This window comes from Hyperolius riggenbachi, chromosome 3, assembly GCF_040937935.1.
Source record: "Hyperolius riggenbachi isolate aHypRig1 chromosome 3, aHypRig1.pri, whole genome shotgun sequence".
Classification (NCBI taxonomy): domain Eukaryota; kingdom Metazoa; phylum Chordata; class Amphibia; order Anura; family Hyperoliidae; genus Hyperolius; species Hyperolius riggenbachi.
Window position 1 is genome coordinate 429,418,380 of NC_090648.1, and position 25,479 is coordinate 429,443,858.

Genomic DNA, 25,479 nt, shown 5'->3' on the forward strand with positions numbered 1-25,479 from the left:
GGCTACTGCGCAATTGTGGCACGGCCACACACCTCCTCAATCACACTGTAGCTGGGAGTTTTTGGCGCATGCACAGTTGTAATATTTACTAACTGCGCGAGCACAGAACGCTCCCGTCAATGGGAGCGAGATTGCAAATTGGACAGCTGCTAAACAGGAGCAGATCGACTGCGAGGGACCGGGACATCTACAAGGATCTGTAAGAAGCCTCAGGTAAGTTTAAACTTGCCACCTTAATGTCACTTTAGGGTTCCTTCAGGCTACATGGCACCACCAAACACGTAGAAAGAACATTGCTGGCACACCAACTAAATCCAATGTTATCTGAAGTTTATTTAAAAAGTTTCAGAACATCCCTGGGTCCTTTCTTCAGGGATTACATATATAGACTGTATGTGTTGTAGAAGAAAGAACGCTGCAAAGTTCTGAAATATTGGATATTCTTTAATAAGCGTCAGATAATTTAAAAAATTGGCCAGTGTAATTTCTATACAATAAAAATAAGACCTGCTGATTACAGACTCCATAGTATAAAGAGGCCCATGCACCAACTCCATATGTAGCAATATAAAGGTGCCCATATACCACTCCATATTGCCGTCTGGTCAGCTTTCCGATTTTATCGGTAATACAACATGGCCTTCCGATTGACCAAGACTTTTCAGCTTGTCCCAGCAATTTCAGCCAGAAATCGATCAGACAAGCTGGAAAATCTTGGTGCAAGTGTTTGATCGGGTGCACAGCTGTAATGGTGGTCGATATTGTGACACCCGACAGACCCACGGACTGTTTCCCCAAGTGTAAAAGTGTTGTCGCCCCCACCACCGTATGGAGTGTAAAGTCTTACCTCTCTGCCAGTTGCGAATCCTGGCCTCCTCCAGTGTGCACCGTCACCACAAGTGCCTGTACTTCTTAGCACCAGGCCCATGTGTGACATCACTACGCATGCATGGTGCCACATGGTACAAGCAGTCGTGGCGACTCTCAACACCAGAGAAGGCTTAGAGTTGCGTCAGCGGACAGATGAGGCTTTACTGAGCACGGGCACCTGGGTGGGGCAGGCGGTGGTGCAAGGCCTATTTCTGATTTCATGCTAAAATCTGTGTGCGGTGTATGGCCAGGCAAGGGATCCCTCTTTGATCTGCCTCATTGTTGATCTGCCCATACAAGTGGTTTATGGCTACCTTAAGTTACAGTGGGTTGCAAAAGTATTCAGCCCCCTTGAAGTTTTCCACATTTTGTCATATTACTGCCACAAACATGAATCAATTTTATTGGAATTCCACATGAAAGACCAACACAAAGTGGTGTATACATGAGAAGTGGAACAAAAATCATACATGATTCCAAACATTTTTTACAAATAAATAACTGCAATGTGGTGTGTGCATAATTATTCGGCCCCCTTTGATCTGAGTGCAGTCAGTTGCCTATAGACATTGCCTGATGAGTGCTAATGGCTAAATAGAGTGCCCCTGTGTGTAATCTAATGTCAGTACAAATACAGCTGCTCTGTGAGGGCCTCAGAGGTTGTCTAAGAGAATATTGGGAGCAACAACACCGTGAAGTCCAAAGAACACACAAGACCGGTCAGGGATCAAGTTATTGAGAAATTTAAAGCAGGCTTAGGCTACAAAAAGATTTCCAAAGCCTTGAACATCCCACGGATCACTGTTCAAGCGACCATTCAGAAATGGAAAGAGTATGGCAAAACTGTAAACCTACCAAGACAAGGCCATCCACCTAAACTCACAGGCCGAACAAGGAGAGCGCTGATCAGAAATGCAGTCAAGAGGCCCATGATGACTCTGGACGAGCTGCAGAGATCTACAGCTCAGGTGGGAGACTCTGTCCATAGGACAACTATTAGTCATGCACTGTACAAAGTTGGCCTTTATGGAAGAGTGGCAAGAAGAAAGGCATTGTTAACAGAAAGCATAAGAAGTCTCGTTTGCAGTTTGCCACAAGCCATGTGGGGGACACAGCAAACGTGGAAGAAGGTGCTCTGGTCAGATGAGACCAAAATGGAACTTTTTGGCCAAAATGCAAAATGCTATGTGTGGCGGGAGACTAACACTGCACATCACTCTGAACACACCATCCCCACTGTCAAATATGGTGGTGGCAGCATCATGCTGGGGGGTGCATCTTTTCTGCAGGGACAGGGAAGCTGGTCAGAGTTGATGGGAAGATGGATGGAGCCAAATACAGGGCAAACTTGGAAGAAAACCTCTTGGAGACTGCAAAGACTTGAGACTGGGGCGGAGGTTCACCTTCCAGCAGGACAATGACCCTAAACATAAAGCCAGGGCAACAATGGAATGGTTTAAAACAAAACATATCTATGTGTTAGAATGGCCCAGTCAAAGTCCAGATCTAAATCGAGAATCTGTGGCAAGATCTGAAAACTGCTGTTCACAAACTCTGTCCATCTAATCTGCCTGAGCTGGAGCTGTTTTGCAAAGAAGAATGGGAAAGGATTTCAGTCAATAGATGTGCAAAGCTGGTAGAGACATACCCTAAAACAGGGGTCCTCAACCTTTTCCGGCCCGGGGACCAGCGGGTGGAGGGGGGGGGGGGGGGGTCGTGAAGGGGGGGGGGGCGGTGTTTGTACGTTGGGTGGAGTGGAAAGTGGAGCGGTTTACGGAGGGGGGGGGGGGGAGGTTGCTAGGGTGCAGTGGCATAGCTAGCATAGTTGCCCCAGTATAGGGAGTTTAGTTGCCCCAGTATGGCTAGTATAGTGCCCCAGTATAGCTAGTATAGTGCCCAAGTATAGCTAGTATAGTTCCCCAGTATAGCCAGTATAGTGTGTGTGTGTGTGTATGTGTATGTATATGTATATATATATATGTATGTATGTGTATGTGTGTGTGTATATGTACTGGTTTGCTGTGCCTATACATGCATGTTCATTCTGCTTTGCAATATGTATATATACACACACATACTGGTGTGTTGTATATACAGTGTCAGGCTCCCAGCGTCTGGCTCCCAGCATCTGGCTGGCTCCCAGCGTCAGGCTCCAGGCTCCCAGCGTCAGCTCACACCTCTAATGGTGCCCTGCTCTGCGACCAAACTCGCCGCAGTGATGCCGCTTGAAGAAGAGTGTGATTGGCCGCAACTATGGAGGGGGCGTGACTGAAGGCCTACGAGCGCTGCCGTGATTAGCCCCACTGATGAAGGAGGCAGGACTGGCGCCTCCGATATGCAGTTCTTTGCCGGCGCAGGAAGGGGGTTGATTGGCCACATATTGAGGGGGCGGGACTGGCGAACCATGACGTGCACGGCTGCGGCCGTGCATTACAACTAAAAATGACACTTTTGAAGTAAAAAATCAGTCTGAAGCCGCGGCCCACTGTAAAATGTCCTGCGGACCACTAGTGGGCCGCGGACCACAGGTTGGGGACCCCTGCCCTAAAAGACTGGCAGCTGTAATTGCAGCAAAAGGTGGTTCTACAAAGTATTGCCTCGGGGGGCCGAATAATTACGCACACCCAACTTTGCAGTTATTTATTTGTAAAAAATGTTTGGAATCATGTATGATTTTCGATCCATTTCTCACATGTACACCACTTTGTATTGGTCTTTTACGTGGAATTCCAATAAAATTGATGCATGTTTGTGGCAGTAATGTGACAAAATGTGGAAAACTTCAAGGGGGCCGAATACTTTTGCAACCCACTGTATGACACAGGAGAAGAGGAGGTACCAGCTCATTGCAGCATACAGTGATGAAGGAATGCGGTTTGAGTGCAGCAAGGATTTTTAATCATTATTGATCTCTACACCTGATTGGATGTGTGAGGTGGATAAAGTAAAACTTTGCATGTTTTCCCTGCACATCTCCTTTAGATAATTCCCTCCATTAAGATATTGAACTACAGGTAATATCAGATTTAGAGGCACAAAATATTAGATGTAGATGCACAAAAGTGGAGTGTTGAGTAGTCGGAATAGCTTTTGATATACTGTAAGGGCCCATTCAGTGCTTTGTTACCCTATGGCAGTGTTCTCACTGCAATCGCGGGCGTTTTGCGATTAGCGCCAATCGCAAACTCATTACCTGCAGCATTTACTGGGCGTTTCAGCAGCGATCGCGGTACAGTGCTTATAAAGCATTGACCGCGATCGCTCTGAAATCGCGGAAGTATACAGTGATTTTTACCACGCTAATCGCAGTAAAATCACTAGAGCAATATGCTAGCGTTAGGCGATTGTAAGTGTGAATGGGCCCAAAGAAAGGATTTTAGTCCGCTTGTCCTTGTCTGGAGTTACTGGATCGCAAGTCCTCTTGCAGTACCTACTGTAAACAGAGCAGTGCTTGTAGTTGTGGACAATAGTCAGCCATGCTTGGCACTGATCATATACTGTATATCCGTTCACAAGTCGTCAGACCTCAGATGTTTCTGTAATATTTTAGGATCGTGCTTCTGACAACCGTTACCCCAAGCTACTTGTCAGACTGTTTTACTGGATTCACTTTTTTGTGTTTGTTACTTGAGCCCACAAAATGACTTTCTTGAAAGTGTACTTTATCTGATGGTGCTTGCCTGTTCATATTGGTCAGGTGAGCGTGCTGACGGACCAGGTGGAAGCCCAGGGGGAGAAGATCCGAGACCTGGAATTCTGCTTAGAAGAGCACAGAGAGAAACTGAATGCTACGGAGGAGATGCTACAGCAGGTGAGAGGACACCTCCTGAGGGGGTTTGCATTACATTTGAGCAGAGATGTAGACTACAGTCCAGAGATAATATCGCTGAGCAGAACTGAGCTAGGATGCCAGGGTGTTCCCACTCATTCCACATACTGAGATTATTTAGTGGAAGTCCCGCCATCAAATGTGTTGCTGTCCTGATAAGTGAAAGGAGTTCTGTGGCAACTTGAGAGTTCAAATATGACTCTATTTCATAAGGGAATCCGTTCCCACCATCAATTGGAGCGCGATTGGAAATGTACTTCAATTTGGTTAGCCTAATTCCAAGCCACTTGAAATTTGCATACTAGGCAGAATTATTTGCATCTCATTCAGTGTCTCATATGCACTGTGAGGAGGTCATGGAGTTGAGGCTGCTACATTAAAACCTGTTTAGACACACCATATGGCCACACCTCCCACAAAAATAACTTTCATAAGAAAAAAGTCACAAGCAGTCCCTTCCCTGCGTGGGTACGGAATGTTTTCCACACATTCAGAATTTACGATTTTATTTATTTTTTCTTTTACTGTAAACATTGGAGAAAAAACGGTTTGGCAGCCCTGACTGCTGCTGGTGTTGGAAATTATTTTAATCTGGAAAATATACATCTAATTTGTAGTCCCTTTTAGATCCTTGCACAGAAATAACGAGTCTTGACAATGAGAATGTGAGGCAGCACAAGCATGCAGAATATGTAGATCAGAAATTATTTTACATACATTACTGGCGTCATTTGAATAGTTTAAATTCCTTGTAAATGCAGCGATTGTGACAAGACTGACACTGACAGGCGGCACGGAGCTCATTCCTGCACAGATGAGGACACAAAGTCTCTCTTCCTGTTCCATATTCACAGCTCTGCCTCCTCTGTGTGGCCAGTAAGGCAGCCACCGAAGGCCCTGGGAAGCCATGTTGCATAATAGCCATGCAGAATGAGGCTGGAGGCTTCCTAATGACCTAGAAAACTTCCTCTGAACTCCTGTTGTAAAAGTTCTGCAGTAAGCTGAGCTCGGAGACAGCATTAGAGCATAATGAATCTGCTGAAGACTGGAAATGGGCAGTATTGTGAGCTTTTGGTCCAGCGTGTTTCACACTTATCAGGCAGTGTTGCTATGTGGGCAGTAGTGTTGTCCGGATCATGAACGATTCGGATCTTTGATCCGAATCTCTTGTGAGTCGAATCATCCGGATCACCAATTTGAATGATTCGGATCAAAAAGGGGGTGGAGCCAGGAGTGGCACGCCCCCCTCTCAGCGGGCAGCAGGGTCCTGGAAGCAGAGCAGAGATGGATCGCTCTGTTGGAGGGGAGCCAGCCTTGCAGGGACAGGTAGATGAGAGAGAGAGAGGGGACATCGGTGCCACTGCCAGATATGTGTAGAGCACACATACTGGCTAAAATGTGCTGCAGATTTTAGGCTGTCTGTTCCGTAGTGCTGCATAGTGAACAAATGGGAAACTTTTAGCTCAGAAGCACAGCTCCGTAACTTTGCAGACAGCATGCTGGGCTAGAAGGGCAGGCACTGTGATTGCAGTGCAATATGATCCTCCTGCACTCACTCTAAACAGCTGCACTTCACTTCTCCCTAAATTTATGATGCATGTTGGAGGTGAAAACAGGACACATTGGGGTGGGAAATGCTTGCTTTCACTGTGAGCAAATGATTGCAACATGTGGGTAATGTGTGCAAACAAACATTTCTGCTCTCTGCTCATCCCTCTTCGTCCACTTCCTCCCTTCTCTGTCCGTCCACCACCCTCCCCTTCTCTGTCCGTCCACCACCCTCCCCTTCTCTGTCCGTCCACCACCCTCCCCTTCTCTGTCCGTCCACCCCCTTCCCTTCTCTGTCCGTCCACCCCCTCCCCTTCTCTGTCCGTCCACCCCCTCCCCTTCTCTGTCCGTCCACCCCCTCCCCTTCTCTGTCCGTCCACCCCCTCCCCTTCTCTGTCTGTCCACCACCCTCCCCTTCTCTGTCTGTCCACCACCCTCCCCTTCTCTGTCCGTCCACCACCCTCCCCTTCTCTGTCTGTCCACCCCCTCCCCTTCTCTGTCCGTCCACCCCCTCCCCTTCTCTGTCCGTCCACCACCCTCCCCTTCTCTGTCCGTCCACCACCCTCCCCTTCTCTGTCCGTCCACCACCCTCCCCTTCTCTGTCCGTCCACCACCCTCCCCTTCTCTGTCCGTCCACCACCCTCCCCTTCTCTGTCCGTCCACCACCCTCCCCTTCTCTGTCTGTCCACCCCCTCCCCTTCTCTGTCCGTCCACCACCCTCCCCTTCTCTGTCCGTCCACCCCATCCCCTTCTCTGTCCGTCCACCCCCTCCCCTTCTCTGTCCGTCCACCCCCTCCCCTTCTCTGTCTGTCCACCCCCTCCCCTTCTCTGTCCACTGCAGGGAGAGTCCTGTCCTGCTAGTCATTTCACCCCCGAATGCTTCCCTAGTAAAAATTATTCGAGATTCGGATCAAAGATCCGGATCTTTTCAATGATCCGATTCGAATCATCCGAATCATTGAAAAGATCCGAACTTCCCATCTCTAGTGGGCAGGCTGAAGAGTAATAGCCAATAGCAAGGTATTATACAGAAAACCGGTTTATTAAATCTACATTTTCTTTATCTCAAATATTCTTTCTTTGTAATCTATTTACTATTACTGAACAGAGGCATCATTATGTGGTTTAAGTTGAGGACTAGGGATTGATAAGATTCAAATAATTTTGAGTTGATGCAGCACTATGCAAATTTTATATGCAAATTTATGCAGCTTGAAAATGCACCAATCAAATTCAGCTGAGGTAAAAGTCGATTGGTCCATTTTCAAGCTGCATAAATTTGCATACAGAATTTGTATACCTAGGGTCAAAAAGATAAGTTAAATTGAATGGCCCAATAGTCATTGCGTACCGCTATAGCCTTAATTATGGCCTATGGGAATATTTAGCTTTCTCCATGAAAATCTGCTGATCCTCTACTTCTAGCCATAAACCCTGAACAAGCATGCAGATCAGGGGTTTATGACTGGATTAGCTGCATGCTTGATTCAGGTGTGTGATTAAGACACTACTACAGTCAAAAAACAGCAGGACAGCCAGGAAACTGGTATTGTTTACAAGGAAGTAAATATGGCAGCCACCATATCCCCATAAGTTCAGGCGTCCTTTAACATAACCAACATTATAAACTGTAAATACAATGTGCTGTGCCACTGTAGCAAGCAGCAGTATGAATAGCCTGGTACACAAACACGGGTGCATAAAATGGAGGCACCGTGAATTTTGGGCACCTGGGAAGAGCCGATAGAATATCGGTATTTTAATGATATACTACTATTTCAGAGGGATAAAATTTACTGATATTTTACAACAGCAAAGACTAACCCCACGGGACTGACCTCAACCACTTCCCGACCGCCTAACGCACAGAGGCGGCCGGGAAGTGGACCCCGCAAGGACCAGCTCATGCCCAAAGGCGGCGGTCCTTGTAGGGGCATGGGCGGAGCGATCGCGTCATCCGTGACGCGATCCTCCGCCGGCGCCTGTCACCGCTCACCCGCCGCAACATCCCGCCGGCCATACGGAAGCGCCGGCGGGATGTTAACCCCGCGATCGCCGCATACAAAGTGTATAATACAGGCTGCCTCCTGCCCTGGTGGTCCCAGTGTCCGAGGGACCACCAGGGTAGGCTGCAGCCACCCTAGTCTGCACCCAAGCACACTGATTTCTCCCCCCCCCTGCCCCAGATCGCCCACAGCACCCCTCAGACCCCCCCCTGCCCACCCCCCAGACCCCTGTTTGCACCCAATCACCCCCCTAATCACCCATCAATCACTCCCTGTCACTATCTGTCAACGCTATTTTTTTTTTATCTCCCCCCCCCCCCCCCCCCCTGCCCACTGCCCCCTCCTGATCACCCCCCCACCCCTCAGATTCTCCCCAGACCCCCCACCCCCTGTGTACTGTATGCATCTATCCCCCCTGATCACCTGTCAATCACCCATCAATCACCCCCTGTCACTGCCACCCATCAATCACCCCCTGTCACTGCCGCCCATCAATCAGCCCCTAACCTGCCCCTTGCGGGCAATCTGATCACCCACCCACACCAATAGATCGCCCGCAGATCCGACATCAGATCACCACCCAAGCGCAGTGTTTACATCTATTCTCTCCTCTAAACACCCACTAATTACCCATCAATCACCCCCTATCACCACCTGTCACTGTTACCCATCAGATCAGACCCTAATCTGCCCCTTGCGGGCACCCAATCACCCGCCTACACGCTCAGATTGCCCTCAGACCCTCCCTTATCAATTCGCCAGGGCATTATTTACATCTGTCCTTCCCTGTAATAACCCACTGATCACCTGTCAATCACCTGTCAATCACCCATCAATCACCCCCTGTCACTGCCACCCATCAATCACCCCCTGTTACTGCCACCCATCAATCAGCCGCTAACCTGCCCCTTGCGGGCAATCTGATCACCCACCCACACCAATAGATCACCCGCAGATCCGACATCAGATCACCACCCAAGCGCAGCGTTTACATCTATTGTCTCCTCTAAACACCCACTAATTACCCATCAATCACCCCCTATCACCACCTGTCACTGTTACCCATCAGATCAGACCCTAATCTGCCCCTTGCCGGCACCCAATCACCCGCCTACACGCTCAGATTGCCCTCAGACCCCCCCTTATCAATTCGCCAGGGCATTATTTACATCTGTCCTTCCCTGTAATAAACCACTGATCACCCATCAATCACCCCCTGTCACTGCCACCCATCAATCACCCCCTGTCACTGCCACTCATCAATCAGCCCCTAACCTGCCCCTTGTGGGCAATCTGATCACCCACCCACACCAATAGTTCGCCCGCAGATCCGACGTCAGATCACCTCCCAAGTGCAGTGTTTATATCTGTTCTCTACCCTAAACACCCACTAATTGCCCATCAATCACCCCCTGTCACTGCTACCTATCAGATTAGACCCCTATCTGCCCCTAGGGGACTCAATCACCCGCCCACACCCTCAGAACGCCCTCAGACCCCAGCCCTGATCACCTCGCCAGTGCATTGCTTGCATCTATTCCCCCCTCTAATCACACCTTGAGACACCCATCAATCACCTCCTGTCACCCCATAGCACACCTACCCATCAGATCAGGCCCTAATTTGCCCCGTGTGGGCTCCTGATCACTTGGCCAAACCCTCAGATCCCCCTCAGACCCCCTTCCGATCACCTCCCCAGTGCATTGATTGCATCTATTTTCCCCTCTAACCACCCCCTGAGACACCCATCAATCACCTCCTGTCACCCCCTAGCACTCCTATCCATCAGATCAGGCCCAATACAACCTGTCATCTAAAAGGCCACCCTGCTTATGTCCGGTTCCACAAAATTCGCCCCCTCATAGACCACCTGTCATCAAAATTTTCAGATGCTTATACCCCTGAACAGTCATTTTGAGACATTTGGTTTCCAGACTACTCACGGTTTTGGGCCCGTAAAATGCCAGGGCGGTATAGGAACCCCACAAACTGACCCCATTTTAGAAAAAAAGACACCCCCATGTATTCTGTTAGGTGTATGACGAGTTCATAGAAGATTTTATTTTTTGTCAAAAGTTAGCGGAAATTGATTTTTGTTTTTTTTTCACAAAGTGTCATTTTTCACTAACTTGTGACAAAAAATAAAATCTTCTATGAACGCGCCATACACCTAACGGAATACCTTGGGGTGTCTTCTTTCTAAAATGGGGTCATTTGTGGGGTTCCTATACTGCCCTGGCATTTTAGGGGCCCTAAACCGTGAGGAGTAGTCTAGAAAACAAATGCCTCAAAATGACCTGTGATTAGGACGTTGGGCCCCTTAGCGCACCTAGGCTGCAAAAAAGTGTCACACGTGGTATCGCCGTACTCAGGAGAAGTAGTATGTGTTTTGGGGTGTATTTTTACACATACCCATGCTGGGTGGGAGAAATCTCTCTGTAAATGGACAATTGTGTGTAAAAAAATCAAACAATTGTCATTTACAGAGATATTTCTCCCACCCAGCATGGGTATGTGTAAAAATACACCCCAAAACACATTATACTACTTCTCCTGAGTATGGCGGTACCACATATGTGGCACTTTTTTGCACCCTAAGTACGCTAAGGGGCCCAAAGTCCAATGAGTACCTTTAGGATTTCACAGGTCATTTTGCGACATTGTTGGTTTCAAGACTACTCCTCACGGTTTAGGGCCCCTAAAATGCCAGGGCAGTATAGGAACCCCACAAATGACCCCATTCTAGAAAGAAGACACCCAAAGGTATTTCGTTAGGAGTATGGTGAGTTCATAGAAGATTTTATTTTTTGTCACAAGTTAGCGGAAAATGACACTTAGCGGAAATTGATTTTAATTGTTTTTTTTCACAAATGTCATTTTCCGCTAACTTGTAAAAAAAAATAAAATCTTCTATGAGCTCACCGTACTACTAACGGAATACCTTGGGGTGTCTTCTTTCTAAAATGGGGTCATTTGTGGGGTTCCTATACTGTCCTGGCATTTTAGGGTCCCTAAACCGTGAGGAGTAGTCTTGAAACGAAATTTCTCAAAATGACCTGTAAAATCCTAAAGGTACTCATTGGACTTTGGACCCCTTAGCGCAGTTAGGGTGCAAAAAAGTGCCACACATGTGGTATCGCCGTACTCGGGAGAAGTAGTACAATGTGTTTTGGGGTGTATTTTTACACATACCCATGCTGGGTGGGAGAAATAACTCTGTAAATGGACAATTGTGTGTAAAAAAAATCAAAAGATTGTCATTTACAGAGGTATTTCTCCCACCCAGCATGGGTATGTGTAAAAATACACCCCAAAACACAACATACTACTTCTCCTGAGTACGGCAATACCACATGTGTGGCACTTTTTTGCAGCCTAACTGCGCTAAGGGGCCCAATGTACAATGAGCACCTTTAGGCTTTACAGGGGTGCTTACAAATTAGCACCCCCCAAAATGCGAGGACAGTAAACTCACCCCACAAATGACCCCATTTTGGAAAGTAGACACTTCAAGGTATTCAGAGAGGGGCATGGTGAATCCGTGGCAGATTTCATTTTTTTTTGTCGCAAGTTAGAAGAAATGGAAACTTTTTTTTTTTTTTTTTTTTGTCACAAAGTGTCATTTTCTGCTTACTTGTGACAAAAATTAATAGCTTCTATGAACTCACTATGCCTCTCAGTGAATACTTTGGGATGTCTTCTTTCCAAAATGGGGTCATTTGGGGGGTATTTATACTATCCTGGAATTCTAGCCCCTCATGAAACATGTCAGGTGGTCAGAAAAGTCATAGATGCTTGAAAATGGGAAAATTCACTTTTGCACCATAGTTTGTAGACGCTATAACTTTTACCCAAACCAATAAATATACACTGAATGGGTTTTTTTTAATCAAAAACATGTTTGTCCACATTTTTCGCGCTGCATGTATACAGAAATTTTACTTTATTTGAAAGATGTCAGCACAGAAACTTAAAAAAATCATTTTTTGCCAAAATTCATGTCTTTTTTGATGAATATAATAAAAAGTAAAAATCGCAGGAGCAATCAAATAGCACCAAAAGAAAACTTTATTAGTGACAAGAAAAGGAACCAAAATTCATTTAGGTGGTAGGTTGTATGAGCGAGCAATAAACCGTGAAAGCTGCAGTGGTCTGAATGGAAAAAAAGTGGCCGGTCCTTAAAGGGAAGGTTCAGGGAGGGTGAGTAAAAAATAAAAATCAATTTCCCCTTACCTGGGGCTTCCTCTAGCCCGTGGCAGGCAGGAGGTGCCCTCGCCGCCGCTCCGCAGGCTCCCGGTGGTCTCCGGTGGCCGACCCGACCTGGCCAGGCCGGCTGCCAGGTTGGGCTCTTCTGCGCTCCAAGGCCCGGAACTTCTGCGTCCCACGCCGGCGCTCTGACGTCATCGGACGTCCTCCGGGCTCTACTGCGCAGGCGCAGAACTGGAAGACGTCCGATGACGTCAGCGCGCCGGCGTGGGACGCAGAAGTTCCGGGCCTTGGAGCGCAGAAGAGCCCGACCTGGCAGCCGGCCTGGCCAGGTCGGGTCGGCCACCGGAGACCACCGGGAGCCTGCGGAGCGGCGGCGAGGGCACCTCCTGCCTGCCACGGTCTAGAGGAAGCCCCAGGTAAGTGGAAATTGATTTTTATTTTTTACCCACCCTCCCTGAACCTTCCCTTTAAGGGGGGTAAAGCCCTAGGTCCTCAAGTGGTTAACATTCTGCCTCCTCCCCCCAATTGCTAAGTTTGACACCCCCCACTCCCCTACACACACATGCACAACCCCACCCCCTACACACACACCACTAACCCCCTGCAAAAATGGTACTTTTCAGGCACTGCTGTAGGTGCCATTATAAATAGAAACTACACTGTGAAATTGTGCACAATACGAATAATTGTACAGTATGAAAAAAATCACTTTGTGCATTGCGGGTGGCACCGACTCCTACTATTTAACAGGTACCGCGGTGACCTAATTTCACAGTGTTCCCGCTATTTACAATTGTGCCTATGGCAGCACCCAAATTTCAGCTGCCCAAATTTACTGCTGCGCATAAACACAGCCATTTGGAGAGTATTTACTCCAGGCTCCCACAGTGACAGGGCATAGGCAAGTTTATAAGAAAGAACAGGCCCGGATTTACATCACAGGAGCCTATAGGCACAGATGTCCTGACACCCTAAATGTCACCCTCCAGGAACCAACAAACCCCTGCCGAGCGGCACTGCAGTTGTGCTGGCTGGCCCAGCTGTCAATTCTCCCTTACTTTCCTTGCCCATCATAGATAGCTACAGGTGTCCCCTAGCATTAGGTAACCAGAGGAACTCTCAGTACTAAGTAGCTAGAGGTGCCCCCGACTGAAGGGAGATCTCATCAGTGGATTGCTGAGAGCTGCGTAACTTCATTTACGCTCCGCTCAGGACTCTGCATAGGGAAGGAGGGAGGTGCTAGGGGAAGGGAGAGAGCCCCCTTTCCATCATCAGGTGCCTGTAGGCATGTGCCTAAAGTGCCATATGGTAAAACCAACCCTGAGAAGATGGTCTTTAGAATGCTTGTTTCACATAGGTGACATTTGAGTGTTCCATTGCCTTGATGGCATATCTGCTATAACTGTATGCTTTGCTTATGCCCAGTACAATTTCTATGATGCATTACTTCAGGACAGTGGGTAAAATACAGCATTGATTTCCTTTGTGACCTTTTCTGTTGATAGCACAGACTCTCTCTATCGCTCCTTGTAACTTCCTTTATGAATGTTTAGGAACTCCTAAGCAGAACCACACTGGAAACCCAAAAGCTGGACCTCATGGCGGAGATTTCTACTTTAAAACTGAAGCTGACAGCAGTGGAGAAGGACCGCATTGATTTTGAGGACAAGTTCAAAGACACAGAGGTGAGCAGCGCACTGGAATGTACAGTGAACAGTCTTACAGGATTCAGTATTACTCTTGCTTGTAATATATTTACTATTACTGAACAGAGGCATCATTATGTGGTTTAGGGCTGGTTCAGACGGACGTTTGGAGGGGTTGCGTTTGCTGGCGTCGCGTTCAGCAGCGTTCGTGTGCGTTTGGATGCGGTCGCGTTTTTTCTTCCCCTAGGGGGACATTAGCCGTCGCGGTTAACCTCCCCTGGAAGCTACATGTAGCTTCCAGGGGCTCCTTGAACGCCAGAGAAAATCGGGACCCAAACGCCGCGTTTGTGTAAACGCGCTTGAAAGCTTGGTACAAACGCTCCCATTCACTTGAATGGGAGCGTTTAACACCAAGCCCTGAACGCTGGCTGTAAACGCTCTGCAAACGTCCGTCTGAACCAGCCCTTAGGTTGGGGACTATGACTCACTTAAGATGCTTTCTGCTAGATCACTGATAGTACTGATGGGTGCGCCATCTAGTGCTCGTATAGCTGAAATGCTAGGTTCTAGTTTAAAAATATGCTGAAATATTGCCATTCAAGGAAGTAACGGCATCTTTTCAAAAAATAATCATTGGATTGGGCGTAAAATATGAATACATTTAGTATTTTGGTTTGTACTGCTCAGATTCTTCTAGGTTATGGTAAACCCAAAGAAAAGCAAAAGCATAAATGGTTAATTAGCATATTAAGGAGTGAGGCATTATGGGAAACCACAGTTACTCAAAGCTGAAATATCGCAAATACCTTTTGTTGTAAGAAGGCATATTACACTCAGGCCGTTTTTACACTTGATGTGTGCGGAGCGACGCTCCTGCCGCACCGCATTGCACCAGAAAAATCACTCTTCATATGACCCTGTGCCACCATGCGGCGACAGGGTCGTATGCATAACACCACTCCTGGCTAGTGACGTACTCCCTGCTGCCCAGCAAGTCTGTCACTGGGATTCCTGTCGGTCCGCTCATGCACATTACGCTCCTGTCACACCTCGCTCCTGTTGTGCATTCTTGCTGCCTCACCCATTGACTTGCATTGCTGCATAATCCATGCGGCAGGCACAAATCATTCGGTAACGCGCTGCAGACTTTGCGTCAGATCGGATGCTTCCGGAGCATCACACCACATTAACTGTGCAAGGCTCCATTGACTTGCATTGCCTAGAGTAAATGCACTGTAATGTAACTATTACCTATTTAGCTGTCACTTGTAGTTATTATTAATCTGACAGCTCTGAACCAGGATGGCAAAATGTCACCCTCAGAGCTATTGCAGAATGGGTAGGGACATTATTACAAAGTCTGTCTGTAACTGGTTCTTTTTAAAGGGTTCTGTTTTTCTTTTCTCTCCCTATTCTGATTCTTCCATTATCTGCTTTCTTTTCCTCTTCTACTTTGACCTCCATGATTCAGTCACTTCTTAAGACAATAGCAGAGTTGAGGCAACAGATGGAGAAGCTGGAGGTGGAACTGGCATTGTTTCAGGACAAGAGGTTACAATATGGGGATCAAGAGGTGACTTGGTGCTCAGCCAGCGTGTTGCATGCAGCTGGGGAGGAATGAGAATGTTGTGTTGACTCACAGCACGTTCAGGCTTGCCGGTCTGGGTTTTATTTTCAAATGAGCTCTGGTCAGTAAAAAATGGCAGCCATTTTGTGTGCTTGACCAGTACACTACATCTCATTGATTATGCAGATTTCTTTGTGTGTGGCCCTGAATATGACTACTCTTCATTTATCTGAATTCTGTATCCATTCTTCCGTACCACATGAAGCATGAATGGATCGTGTTACTAAGGGGAAATCACAGAGGTACTTTCTGACTTTTTAATGTTAGCCTTGCCAATATGTAGCCTTCTCCTTGATTGTGCATTCAGATGTACTACAAAAGAAGCCACCTCTAATCCAAATTCAGGGATGATGGGGTATTTAGTAGATCATTTATGAAGAAAGGTGGCAGGATCTTGACACCTAGGAAAAAAGGACATGGAGACACCGGGAACCCATATGGTGCAGCTTGTGAATGGCTAATGGAAAATAGCGTAGTCAGAAAGGGCTTCTCGCAAAAGTGGGTGGCAGGAGCAACCAACCACTTGAGGAAGATGGAGACCATGAACCCAACTCCACTCCGGGTGTCCCTGTGGGACTGGATGCAGTCGCTCTCTCGGTTAAAAAGCCCAACTTGGAATAACATTGGTGTCCACCACGAGGCACCAAAAAGGTGCAAATGCTGTGGGATTAGGGGTGTGAAGCACATTATAAGGTTAAAGAGGTGCCCAGGTTATGATAAAATTGGATTGAAAACAGGATAAAATGAGAAAAATTTTAAGTGGCTTACCTCAATGAAGACAGTCAAATGTGTCAAAAAGAATTTATTATGCATAATAAATTCTTATTGTCACATTTGACTGTCTTCATTGAGGTAAAATACCTCATTTTTTTTTCTTTGTATTCGGTTTTTAATTTTATCATAGCATGAGAGCCTCTTTACCCTTCTAAAGTATTCAGTAGATCAGGTCCACAATTCTCACATGCCAAGACTTAATCTATCGGTCGCATGTCGCAACTTATGCCTGGTACACACCAGCCAATTTCCCGTTGGATAGATGGGTTGATTCGATAATATCCAACAGATTCAATCTGATTTCCGATCGTTATATAAAAGTGATCAGAAAAACGATCAGAAATTATCAATGCGACCCATCTATCTGACTTGAAATTGCATGGTGTGTGCCAGGCATTAGGTCAATTCTTCCCCATCAGCTTGCCTTATCTTATCACAGCTCGGGTTACTGTAAATAGTTGAATGGGGGATGTTTGGATCAGGGTGAGGTAAATAAAACCTTTTAGAGTAGATTTGCAGATGCTGCCTCAGCACCCATATCCCATCTGCTACAGAATGTAGAGGCCCACCTACTACTTTAAGGGCTTTCCCCTTAGTCTTCTGCCATCGGGGAGCCCCTTAGTCTCTCTTCCAAATTTATGGAGAACATTGATGTCTTTGACTTTGCACTCTCTCTCTCTCTCTTTCTGTCATCCAGAAACCACTTAGTCAACCTCCGTAACTAAACCATAGCTTGTGTGTGGACATTATGGGCCCAATCCAAGTCTCTTTTTTTGCCTAGGTGATATTATCACTTCTTATAAATAAAATGCTGTTTAAGCTGCCAGCAGCAAGAATGAATCATTTTGATGGTACTTTTTCAATTGCAGAGCCACCATGGAGTGGCTAAACCACCCCCCCCCTCCCCCATCCTGCCTACATCTGCAGAAATTCCATGGGCAATGGGCATGGTGGGTTCCTTGGTGCACATGAAATAATTCTGAACATAATAGTTCTTGCAGACCCCCTAGACAGTTTCTCTGGAGCGACAAGGTTTGTTTGACAATGTAGACATGTTGACTTACTGATGTTTGTTGGAGGAGGGCAGCTCTGGAAAACACAAGTCTTTCTGAAGTATAAATGCAAAAACATTATGGCTTATGGCGGCGCATGGTGTGCCCAAATTTCCCTGTGCCGTTTGTGCCTGTCTCGCTTCAACAATACATGGACTGTTTACATTAAATATGTGGGTCAGAACATAGTGAGGGCTGCTGAAAGATTAAAGCATAACTAATTCACTAACCTTTCAGCCGTCCACACTATGGTCTGACTACATGGATATATTTTTTCCTTCAAAGCCTTTATTTCTTCTTCAGGAAATGCTACGAAACTAGGATCAGTACAGTTCTGACCCACTTCTGCATCGTGTCTGGAGAAGAACCTTGGTTTTCTTGAATGATTTTGAATAGTTTATAGCTAAAGAGAACCTCATTAAATCCACCCCATAGTCTGTGCGTTCAGAAATAGCTCACATTAATGCCCACGTATTGCATGCTGAATGTCTGATTATCTCTGCACTTCCTCCCCCCAGTGTGCTGGAAATAACACGATTACAGCTGCAGATTGATGTGCTGTGAAGTGTGCTAACAACTCGTTTGTTTGTCTTCATCTCTCTCTGCTGGCATCGCTGTCTGTCTCTCTCTAGAGCTGTGCACAGACAGTAGATCTCTAGGCTACTCCTAAATTATTGCAGGTGATGGTCTGCTTTTTGGGACAAGCATCTTCAGCCCTCGAATGCTGTCTGTTCAGAAATTGGTTCTGTTGAATTTATTCAGCCCATTGCCGTTGTATTACCGTACTGCTTGTCCTCCCTCCTCTGAACTTTATACAAAATTGTACACACCATACAATTTTCTGGCAGATTTACCTGCCAGATCGATTATTTCCAACGTGTCCAATCAGAATTTCGATTGTTTTTTTTTTTATTTTCTGATCCTTTTTTTTTTTTTATTGTTTTTTGATAACTTTTTATTGATTTTCATAGAACTGAATGAAAATTGATCGGAAAATCGATCGAAATTCAGATCGGACATGTTGGAAATAATCAATCTGGCAGGTAAATCTGCCAGAAAATTGTATGGTGTGTACCTAGCGTAATGGTTCAAACTGATAAAACAGATACCGTAATTGATATTGCTCTATTATCTGATCTTGCACAAATTGACTATCTTCTCATACCAGCTATAAAACAAAGCAGAGATAATGAACCTTTGAGCTTTCCTGCAGTGAAACCTTGTTTGTTGGTTGTTTGAGTGCTTCAGAAAATAGGCCTGTATTTGACCCAGTGGGTCGAATAGCTCAGAGAAGCTCTTTTGCATAGATAACTGAAGTGTAACTCTTCCTGTACTGGAAAACAATATGAGAGACTCTTTTCTTTGCTAATAATGTTCTATTTCTTAGCTGTACAGGTGTGCATTAAGCTAATTTCGCTGTGTCCCATTATGTTGCAGCAGACACTGCTTTGCACACCAATGTTCTCCCTAGGCTCTTTTAGCCGGGTGCTCCACCCGTCTAAGCTTTGGGAGCCCCCAGCTGTCATCGGCTCGCCTCCTCCTCTTCCTCCAATGCTGTAAGCAGAGAAGCGCCAGCTCTGCATTGCCCTGTCGTGTCCCACCTGGCTACTTTTTCATGCCACCCGGCAGAAAAACATTCTGGGAAGAAAACTGTACACGGTAACGAGGTATTGTTCAAAGTCAGTGGGCAGTTTACATTACATCAGCTGCAATGCAAAGCAACTCATTCCACTCTTACTATGCAAACCCTATCAGAGGCGTATCTAGGGAAAACAGCGCCTATGGCAAACATTGCAATTCACCGAGGGGGGGAGGGGCGGCATTTGTGTCCAAGTTGAAGTGAAGCATGGCCTATAAGAGTATTGCAATAGGTCAGCCTATACATATCCTCCAAATAACGGGCAGCTAGTCCCCCAAAAGATGTAACTAGGTAGGTAGCAGAATATCCCCCAGATGAATAGAAAAATATAGAATATGCACAGAGAACACCTAAGATTCTACAGAGCAGCACCCCCAGTAAAGGGCGCCCATGGCACATGCCATACCTGCACCCCTGTAGATACGCCTCTGAACCCTATAGTACGTTGCTAAAATCGCATAATACATGGCTATGGTAAATACAATACACCTTGACGCGTACTTTATCAAGGAAAGGGCTGGTTGAAGTACTTGAACATTCAGATTTCTGCAACCTGAATGTCACTTTTTTTTTTTTAATACTCAGAGGGACAAGCGACAAAATACAGATGTCTCCCTATTGGATTGAAACAAACCAATGGGAATCCTCCCTCTCCAGGAGGCTTCTCATTGATCCACTGCAAGCTGTCAGGAGTCGCCAGGACTGCTGTATACACAACTGCAGCTTTCCATCCCTTGTTCCTCTGCACACTCCTTCACATTCAATTTCCAGCCCAGACATTAACCACTTAAGGACCAGGCTATGTTCTTCTGATCTGTGCTGGGTGGGCTCTTCAGCCCACAGCACAGATCGTGTTTAAGGCAGGACGACCAGACCCCCCCCCCCCTTTTTTTTTCTCCACTAGGGGGATGTCCTGCTGGGGGGGTCTGATCGCCGCCGCTCACTTTCGCCTAGCGGGGGGGCTCCCCAAAGCCCCCCTCCGCAGCGATTTTCTGCCTCCCTCTTTTTCCCTCCCTCCCCTCCTTCCCCTGGGCGGCACAGGACGACGAACCGTCCTGCGCCGCCTCTGATAGGCTTCAGCTCTCCTTCAGATCTCCTTTAGCAGCGCCGCGCGACGTAAACACCGGGGATTTCTTCCCCGCGTGTTTACATTTAGCCTGCGAGCCGCGATCGGAGGCTCGCTCGCAGGCTGTTCACGGAGACACCCTCCGTGAACTGACATGGAAAGGCCGCTCAAACGAGCAGCCGTTTCCATTGGAAACTACATACGACCTGCCGCCGCCTATCGGCGTTAGGCGGTCGTTATTTTAATAGTGTGATTTCATGGGAGGGGGTTCATAGCAATCCTTTTGCAAACACTCCTTCTTGTGCATTGGCTGACAGTCATATGGGAATCATGGTGTTGCAGGGATTGGTTTTCTTTTAACACCCAAAGCATCACACTGGTCACTGCTGGGGCAGATGAGGGGCTGATTTTGTGAGAGAGAAGCCGATCTGAGGGCACTTTTCCACGAGCAGTTGATAGGCAGTGAAAAGACAGTCGAACTTTCACAACTGCTTGCTGCTGCCTGGTTACTGCTCACTGAGCGCTCAGTTCCACCCGCCTGTGGAGAAGGCCCCTGAGGGAGCAGCAAGAGGTTGTTGCTGCAGATGCCAACATCGCTGACAAGTTGCGGCCTGGGCTAATGATTGGTACGCTGCAAAAATGAAACATTTTTGTAATCGAATTTGAAATGCACCACTCAGATGGTCGCCTCCTATGCTCTGGCCTCATACTGTGGTTGCAGGTTGGTGACTGAATATTTGGATGTCTTTTCTGTCTAGGGCTTGGTGCAGGAGATGAATGAGCTGCGCCTCCGAGTGGTGGAAATGGAAAATGAGCGGACGCAATACGAGAAGAAACTCAAGTCCACCAAGGTATAACCATTATTCCTCCTGCTGTGTGCTTAGAAAGTTTTTATGAGATTTAAATCCCAATTCCAGTCACAGCAGGCCTAAATATACCATGTCACCGCTCAGTAACAGAGTGCCTACTAGGGATGGTCAACGAGATACAAATCTGCAGGATTATTCAAATGTATGCAAATTGATGGACCAATCGAATTCAGCCAAAGTGGATTTCAAGTGGTACATTGTCAAGCTGCATACATTTGCATACCAAATTTCCACTACACTGCAACAACTTGGAACTATCTGCATTAGGCCTGAACGATTTTAGGAAAAAATTGAATGGAGCGATTTCTGTCCGAAATCATGATTTTGATTCTCGATTTGTGCCCCCTTTGTGTCCCCTCTGGGTCTCTCTCTGTAGCCCCTCTGTCCCCCAAGCTGCGGCAGTGCTAGATATACCTTCCAGCACAAGTTCAGTGATGCCCGCATATCCACTTCTTCTCCTGCAGGATCTAATGCATGGAATACTTCCTGTATGTCATGTGACATACAGGAACCAGGAAGTATGCCGTGCACAAGAGCAGACAGACAGCAATGGAGGCCGGACAGGGTTGGGTTTGTGCGGAAGGTATGTCCAACACTGCCGATGCTGCAGGCCACGCTCGCTGGTACTTGGGGGAAGTATGAAGCCGCTTCTTCAAACTTCCCCTATGTGGAAATGATGGCATCGCGATACTCCCGTTTTGACGATTCTAAAATTGTGATCTTGGTGATCTCGATTTCGGTTTAAATTCGATTTATCTTTCAGGCCTAATCTGCATCTCATCGACTATCCCTAGTGCCCACATCTTTTTTTCTGTCTTTTGGGGCCTCTGCAACTAAGAATTTTGCTTCAAATTTTTGGTTATGTGACCTAAATGGAGCACTGCAGCAAGAGGCTGACATCTAGGTGCATTCACACACGTGTGTGTTAAATCTAAACGATTTCTTCAAATCTTCCAGTCAACTAAAAAATTGTAACATGTGTGGCCACCATAAAGGACAACTAAAGTGTGAGGTATATGTAGGCTGCATATTTATTTCCTTTTAAGTAATATCAGTTACCTGGCTCTCCTGTTGATCCTTTGCCTCTAATACTTTTTGCCCTAGACCCTGAACAAGCATGGAGCAGATCAGAGGTTTCTGACATTGTCAGATCTGACAAGATTAGCTGCATGCTTGTTTCTGGTCTGATTCAGACACTACTGCCACCAAATAAATCAGCAGGGCTGACAGGCAACTTGTATTGCTTAAGAGGCAATGAATGTGGCAGTCTCCGTCTACCTCCCATTTCAGTTGTCCTTTAAAGTGGACCTGAATTCTTGCACAGGACAGAAGGAAAACAGAGAGAAATGCACCCTGTATGTATTTAGAGCAGAGGTGCCCACCCTTATTCGGCTTGTGAGCTACTTTAAAAATTAGCAAGTCAAAATGATCTAACTGGACGATTTTAGAAGCACACTTGTATATACAGGATGGAAAATGTAGTGCAGTCGGGATATACCAAGAAGTGCTTTTTGATCTACCGGTAGATTGCTGTCTACCCAATGGGCATCACTGATTAAAGGGGCCCATACACCTAACTATTTTCCCGCTGATATACAGCAGATTCGATCACTGTGATCGAATCTGCTGTGAAATCATTGCGCAAACGCAAATAATTTATTTCCGTCCGAAATCAATCGTTCCCGTCGAGCAGTCCGTGCGGAAGATTTTGCTCGACCACCGGCGGGTCGGGAGTGCGTCGATAGCGGCGTTCGAATGCCCGACGACCGACGCAATACAGCGGCAATAATACATTACCTGCTCCGGCCGGCGCGAGTCCTCCCGATCACCGCTGCCTCTTCTCCGCTGGGCTCCAGGGCTGCAGCTTCACTGAACTTCCTGTCCCAGCAGGAAGTTTAAACACTAGAGCGCCCTCTACTGTTTAAGCTTCCCCGGACAGATAGAAGTGAAGCCTACCGGTCCGGAACTCAGCGGAGAAGAGACTGCAATGACAGCGGGGACACGCGCCGGCCGGATCAGGTGACGTATGCGCAGGGGGGCAGCAACACCACCACAGATTGTGATCGGTTTCATGCTGAAATCGAATCACAATCTGTTTGCAGTAAAGGCAGCCATACGATCCCTCTGATCAGATTCGATCAGAGAGGGATCTATCTGTTGGTCGAATCTGATGGCAAATCGACCAGTGTATGTCCACCTTTAGAGAGTTTAGCCTGTTTAATTCCCCCTCATCTATGTCTAATCACAAGTTGTAATTTGATCCCTCAGCTGTGCCAGCTGACTGCCACCGCAGAGAGGCTAATTTGAAAGCACAGGATGTTAAAGTGGACCTGAACTCTTGCACAGGACAGAAGGAAAACCTAGAGAAATGCACCCTGTATGTATTTAGATAGTTTAGCCTGTTTAATTCCCCCTCATTTGTGTCTAATCACAAGTTGTAATTTGATCTCTCCCCGGGTCAGTTGCCACGGCAGTGATGGCAGATAAGCTCATCTGAAAGCACAGGATGTTAACCATATGTCTGCTTCCATGAATCAGGAAGTAGAAATAGTGCAGATTTATTTTAGGATTTTTACTAAGAAATGTTTTTTTGTTTTGTTTAAAGGTGGTTATGCTGTTTTGTATCTTTTATAGCAGAGAGAGCATTGAGTACAGGTCTGCTTTAACAATATCAGCGAAACAACTTAGGAGGTACTACTGCGGGGCATATGCTCCAAGCAACCAAGACACTTGTTTTAAAGAAAGATATCAAAAATGTTTTATTAATTATCAAAATTGAATACACAATAAAAAAATCACACATTTAAAATAGCAAAAACAGCCCACTGGCTGTCAACACACTGCCCACTCATACCAACATTTGCACATACCCAAACATTCCTGGCCCCCTAATAATTATGGTAATGATAGCTCAGACATAGAGACTTACATTTCGGCTGATTCGAATTGGATAGTTCCAATAAAAGTTCCTAGGTGGAAAGTCCATTCGATGTCAGTAGTTGGTAAATATAAGGCAAAAACTAGCCGAGCCCAGCAAAGCAAACAAGCAAATGTAAGGAGGGGAGTGGTTAGCCAGAACAAGAAAGTTCTCTTCCAATACCCATATTTAGGCAGACAGTTCCAAAAGCACTAGCAGGAAGCAACGATGAGCTGCAAAATTGTGAAAGAGCAAAGCAGAGTTCATCACAGCATAAGCAGGAGCGAGACACTGTAAGCTGCCAACATGCGGAGCAGAGCGTGAACATAACATATACTCCAAACTAGGGCATTGCATACAGTACCAGGTAGTGGTGTCTCATCAGCTCCAGTCCGGGTATGCAGAGGAAGATGTAGAAAGTAAAGGCAGCTCAGTCCTGTAACAAGCAGCAGGTGTGTAACATCGCTCCTCGAGTAGTTTGCATGCACAATGCCTAGGATCCCACTCCAAGATGGAAAGACGTGCTGGGGAGGGCAGAGTCCAGCCTAGGGATGAGGTGGTCAGGCAGCGCAAAGTGACATAGCAGGCAGGTGCGGACAGCCTCAGGACGCTAAGCCACGCTGTCCTGACATGTTTCGCCGGACTTCCGGCTTTCTCAAAGGGGGGGGGGGGGGGTGGCACAGACGCTTTAACAATATGTCTGCTTCCATGGAAGCAGGAAGTAGATACACTGCAAATGTATTGCAGGAATTGTAACAGCTGTAACAAAGAAACATTTTCCTGTAAAGGTTATTATGCTGTTGGCCGGGTATCTTTTAGAGCAGAGAGGAAGTTCTGAGTCCAGGTCTGCTTTAATGGGTCTGAGCTCAGAACTTCCTCTCTGCTCTAAAAAATTAGGGACATTATGGAAACAATCAGGGAAAAATTACTTTATGATACAGAGAAATCCCCAAAAAAAGCCCTGAAATTTTACTGGATGAACTTTCAGGGAGCAAAGGAAGGGTTAAAGCATCGGTCTTTCCTGTACATGGCTCAGTGGATCTGTCTAAACCAGCCTTATCAGCCTCCTGACAGACTGTACACACAGGAAAACTGTCGCTAGAGCAGCCGCCCCGTGGGTGGGTCTGACGTGCCGTCGTTTGAATTAATCAGGCGTGTGTACGCACCTATACACTGAACTGTATCTAAATAAACAAACACCGCTCAGTGCAGTTTATTTCTACAGCATTTCTATGTGTAATAAGCACTTTTAAGTCTGTTTTTGCAAGAGCTCGGGTCAACGTTAAGCTTTGTTTTCTACTTTAACCTTCCATTTAGATCAAAGTTGTCAATTTCCCAGCTTCATGAGCTTTGTTGATACCAGAATTCTTGCATAGGCAGTGTGTTACTTGGTGATCCACACCTTACCTCATTTACTCCAGTCTATG

At 46.6% G+C, this 25,479-nt stretch overlaps 1 protein-coding gene across 16 annotated transcripts in view; it reads left to right on the forward strand.

Annotated features, from left to right (window-relative positions):
• PPFIBP1 (PPFIA binding protein 1) overlaps nt 1-25,479 on the forward strand; it is a 213,188-nt gene that overhangs the window by 124,275 nt on the left and 63,434 nt on the right. For 8 of the 16 annotated variants that reach the window (XM_068277609.1, XM_068277612.1, XM_068277613.1 and 5 more), the window contains exons 5-8: nt 4,568-4,681; nt 14,016-14,147; nt 15,580-15,681; nt 21,025-21,117. In XM_068277609.1, the coding sequence (XP_068133710.1) occupies nt 4,568-4,681; nt 14,016-14,147; nt 15,580-15,681; nt 21,025-21,117 (441 nt within the window). The remainder of the gene's footprint in view (nt 1-4,567; nt 4,682-14,015; nt 14,148-15,579; nt 15,682-21,024; nt 21,118-25,479) is intronic. The other 8 variants (XM_068277615.1, XM_068277616.1, XM_068277623.1 and 5 more) reach the window with 2 other exon arrangements.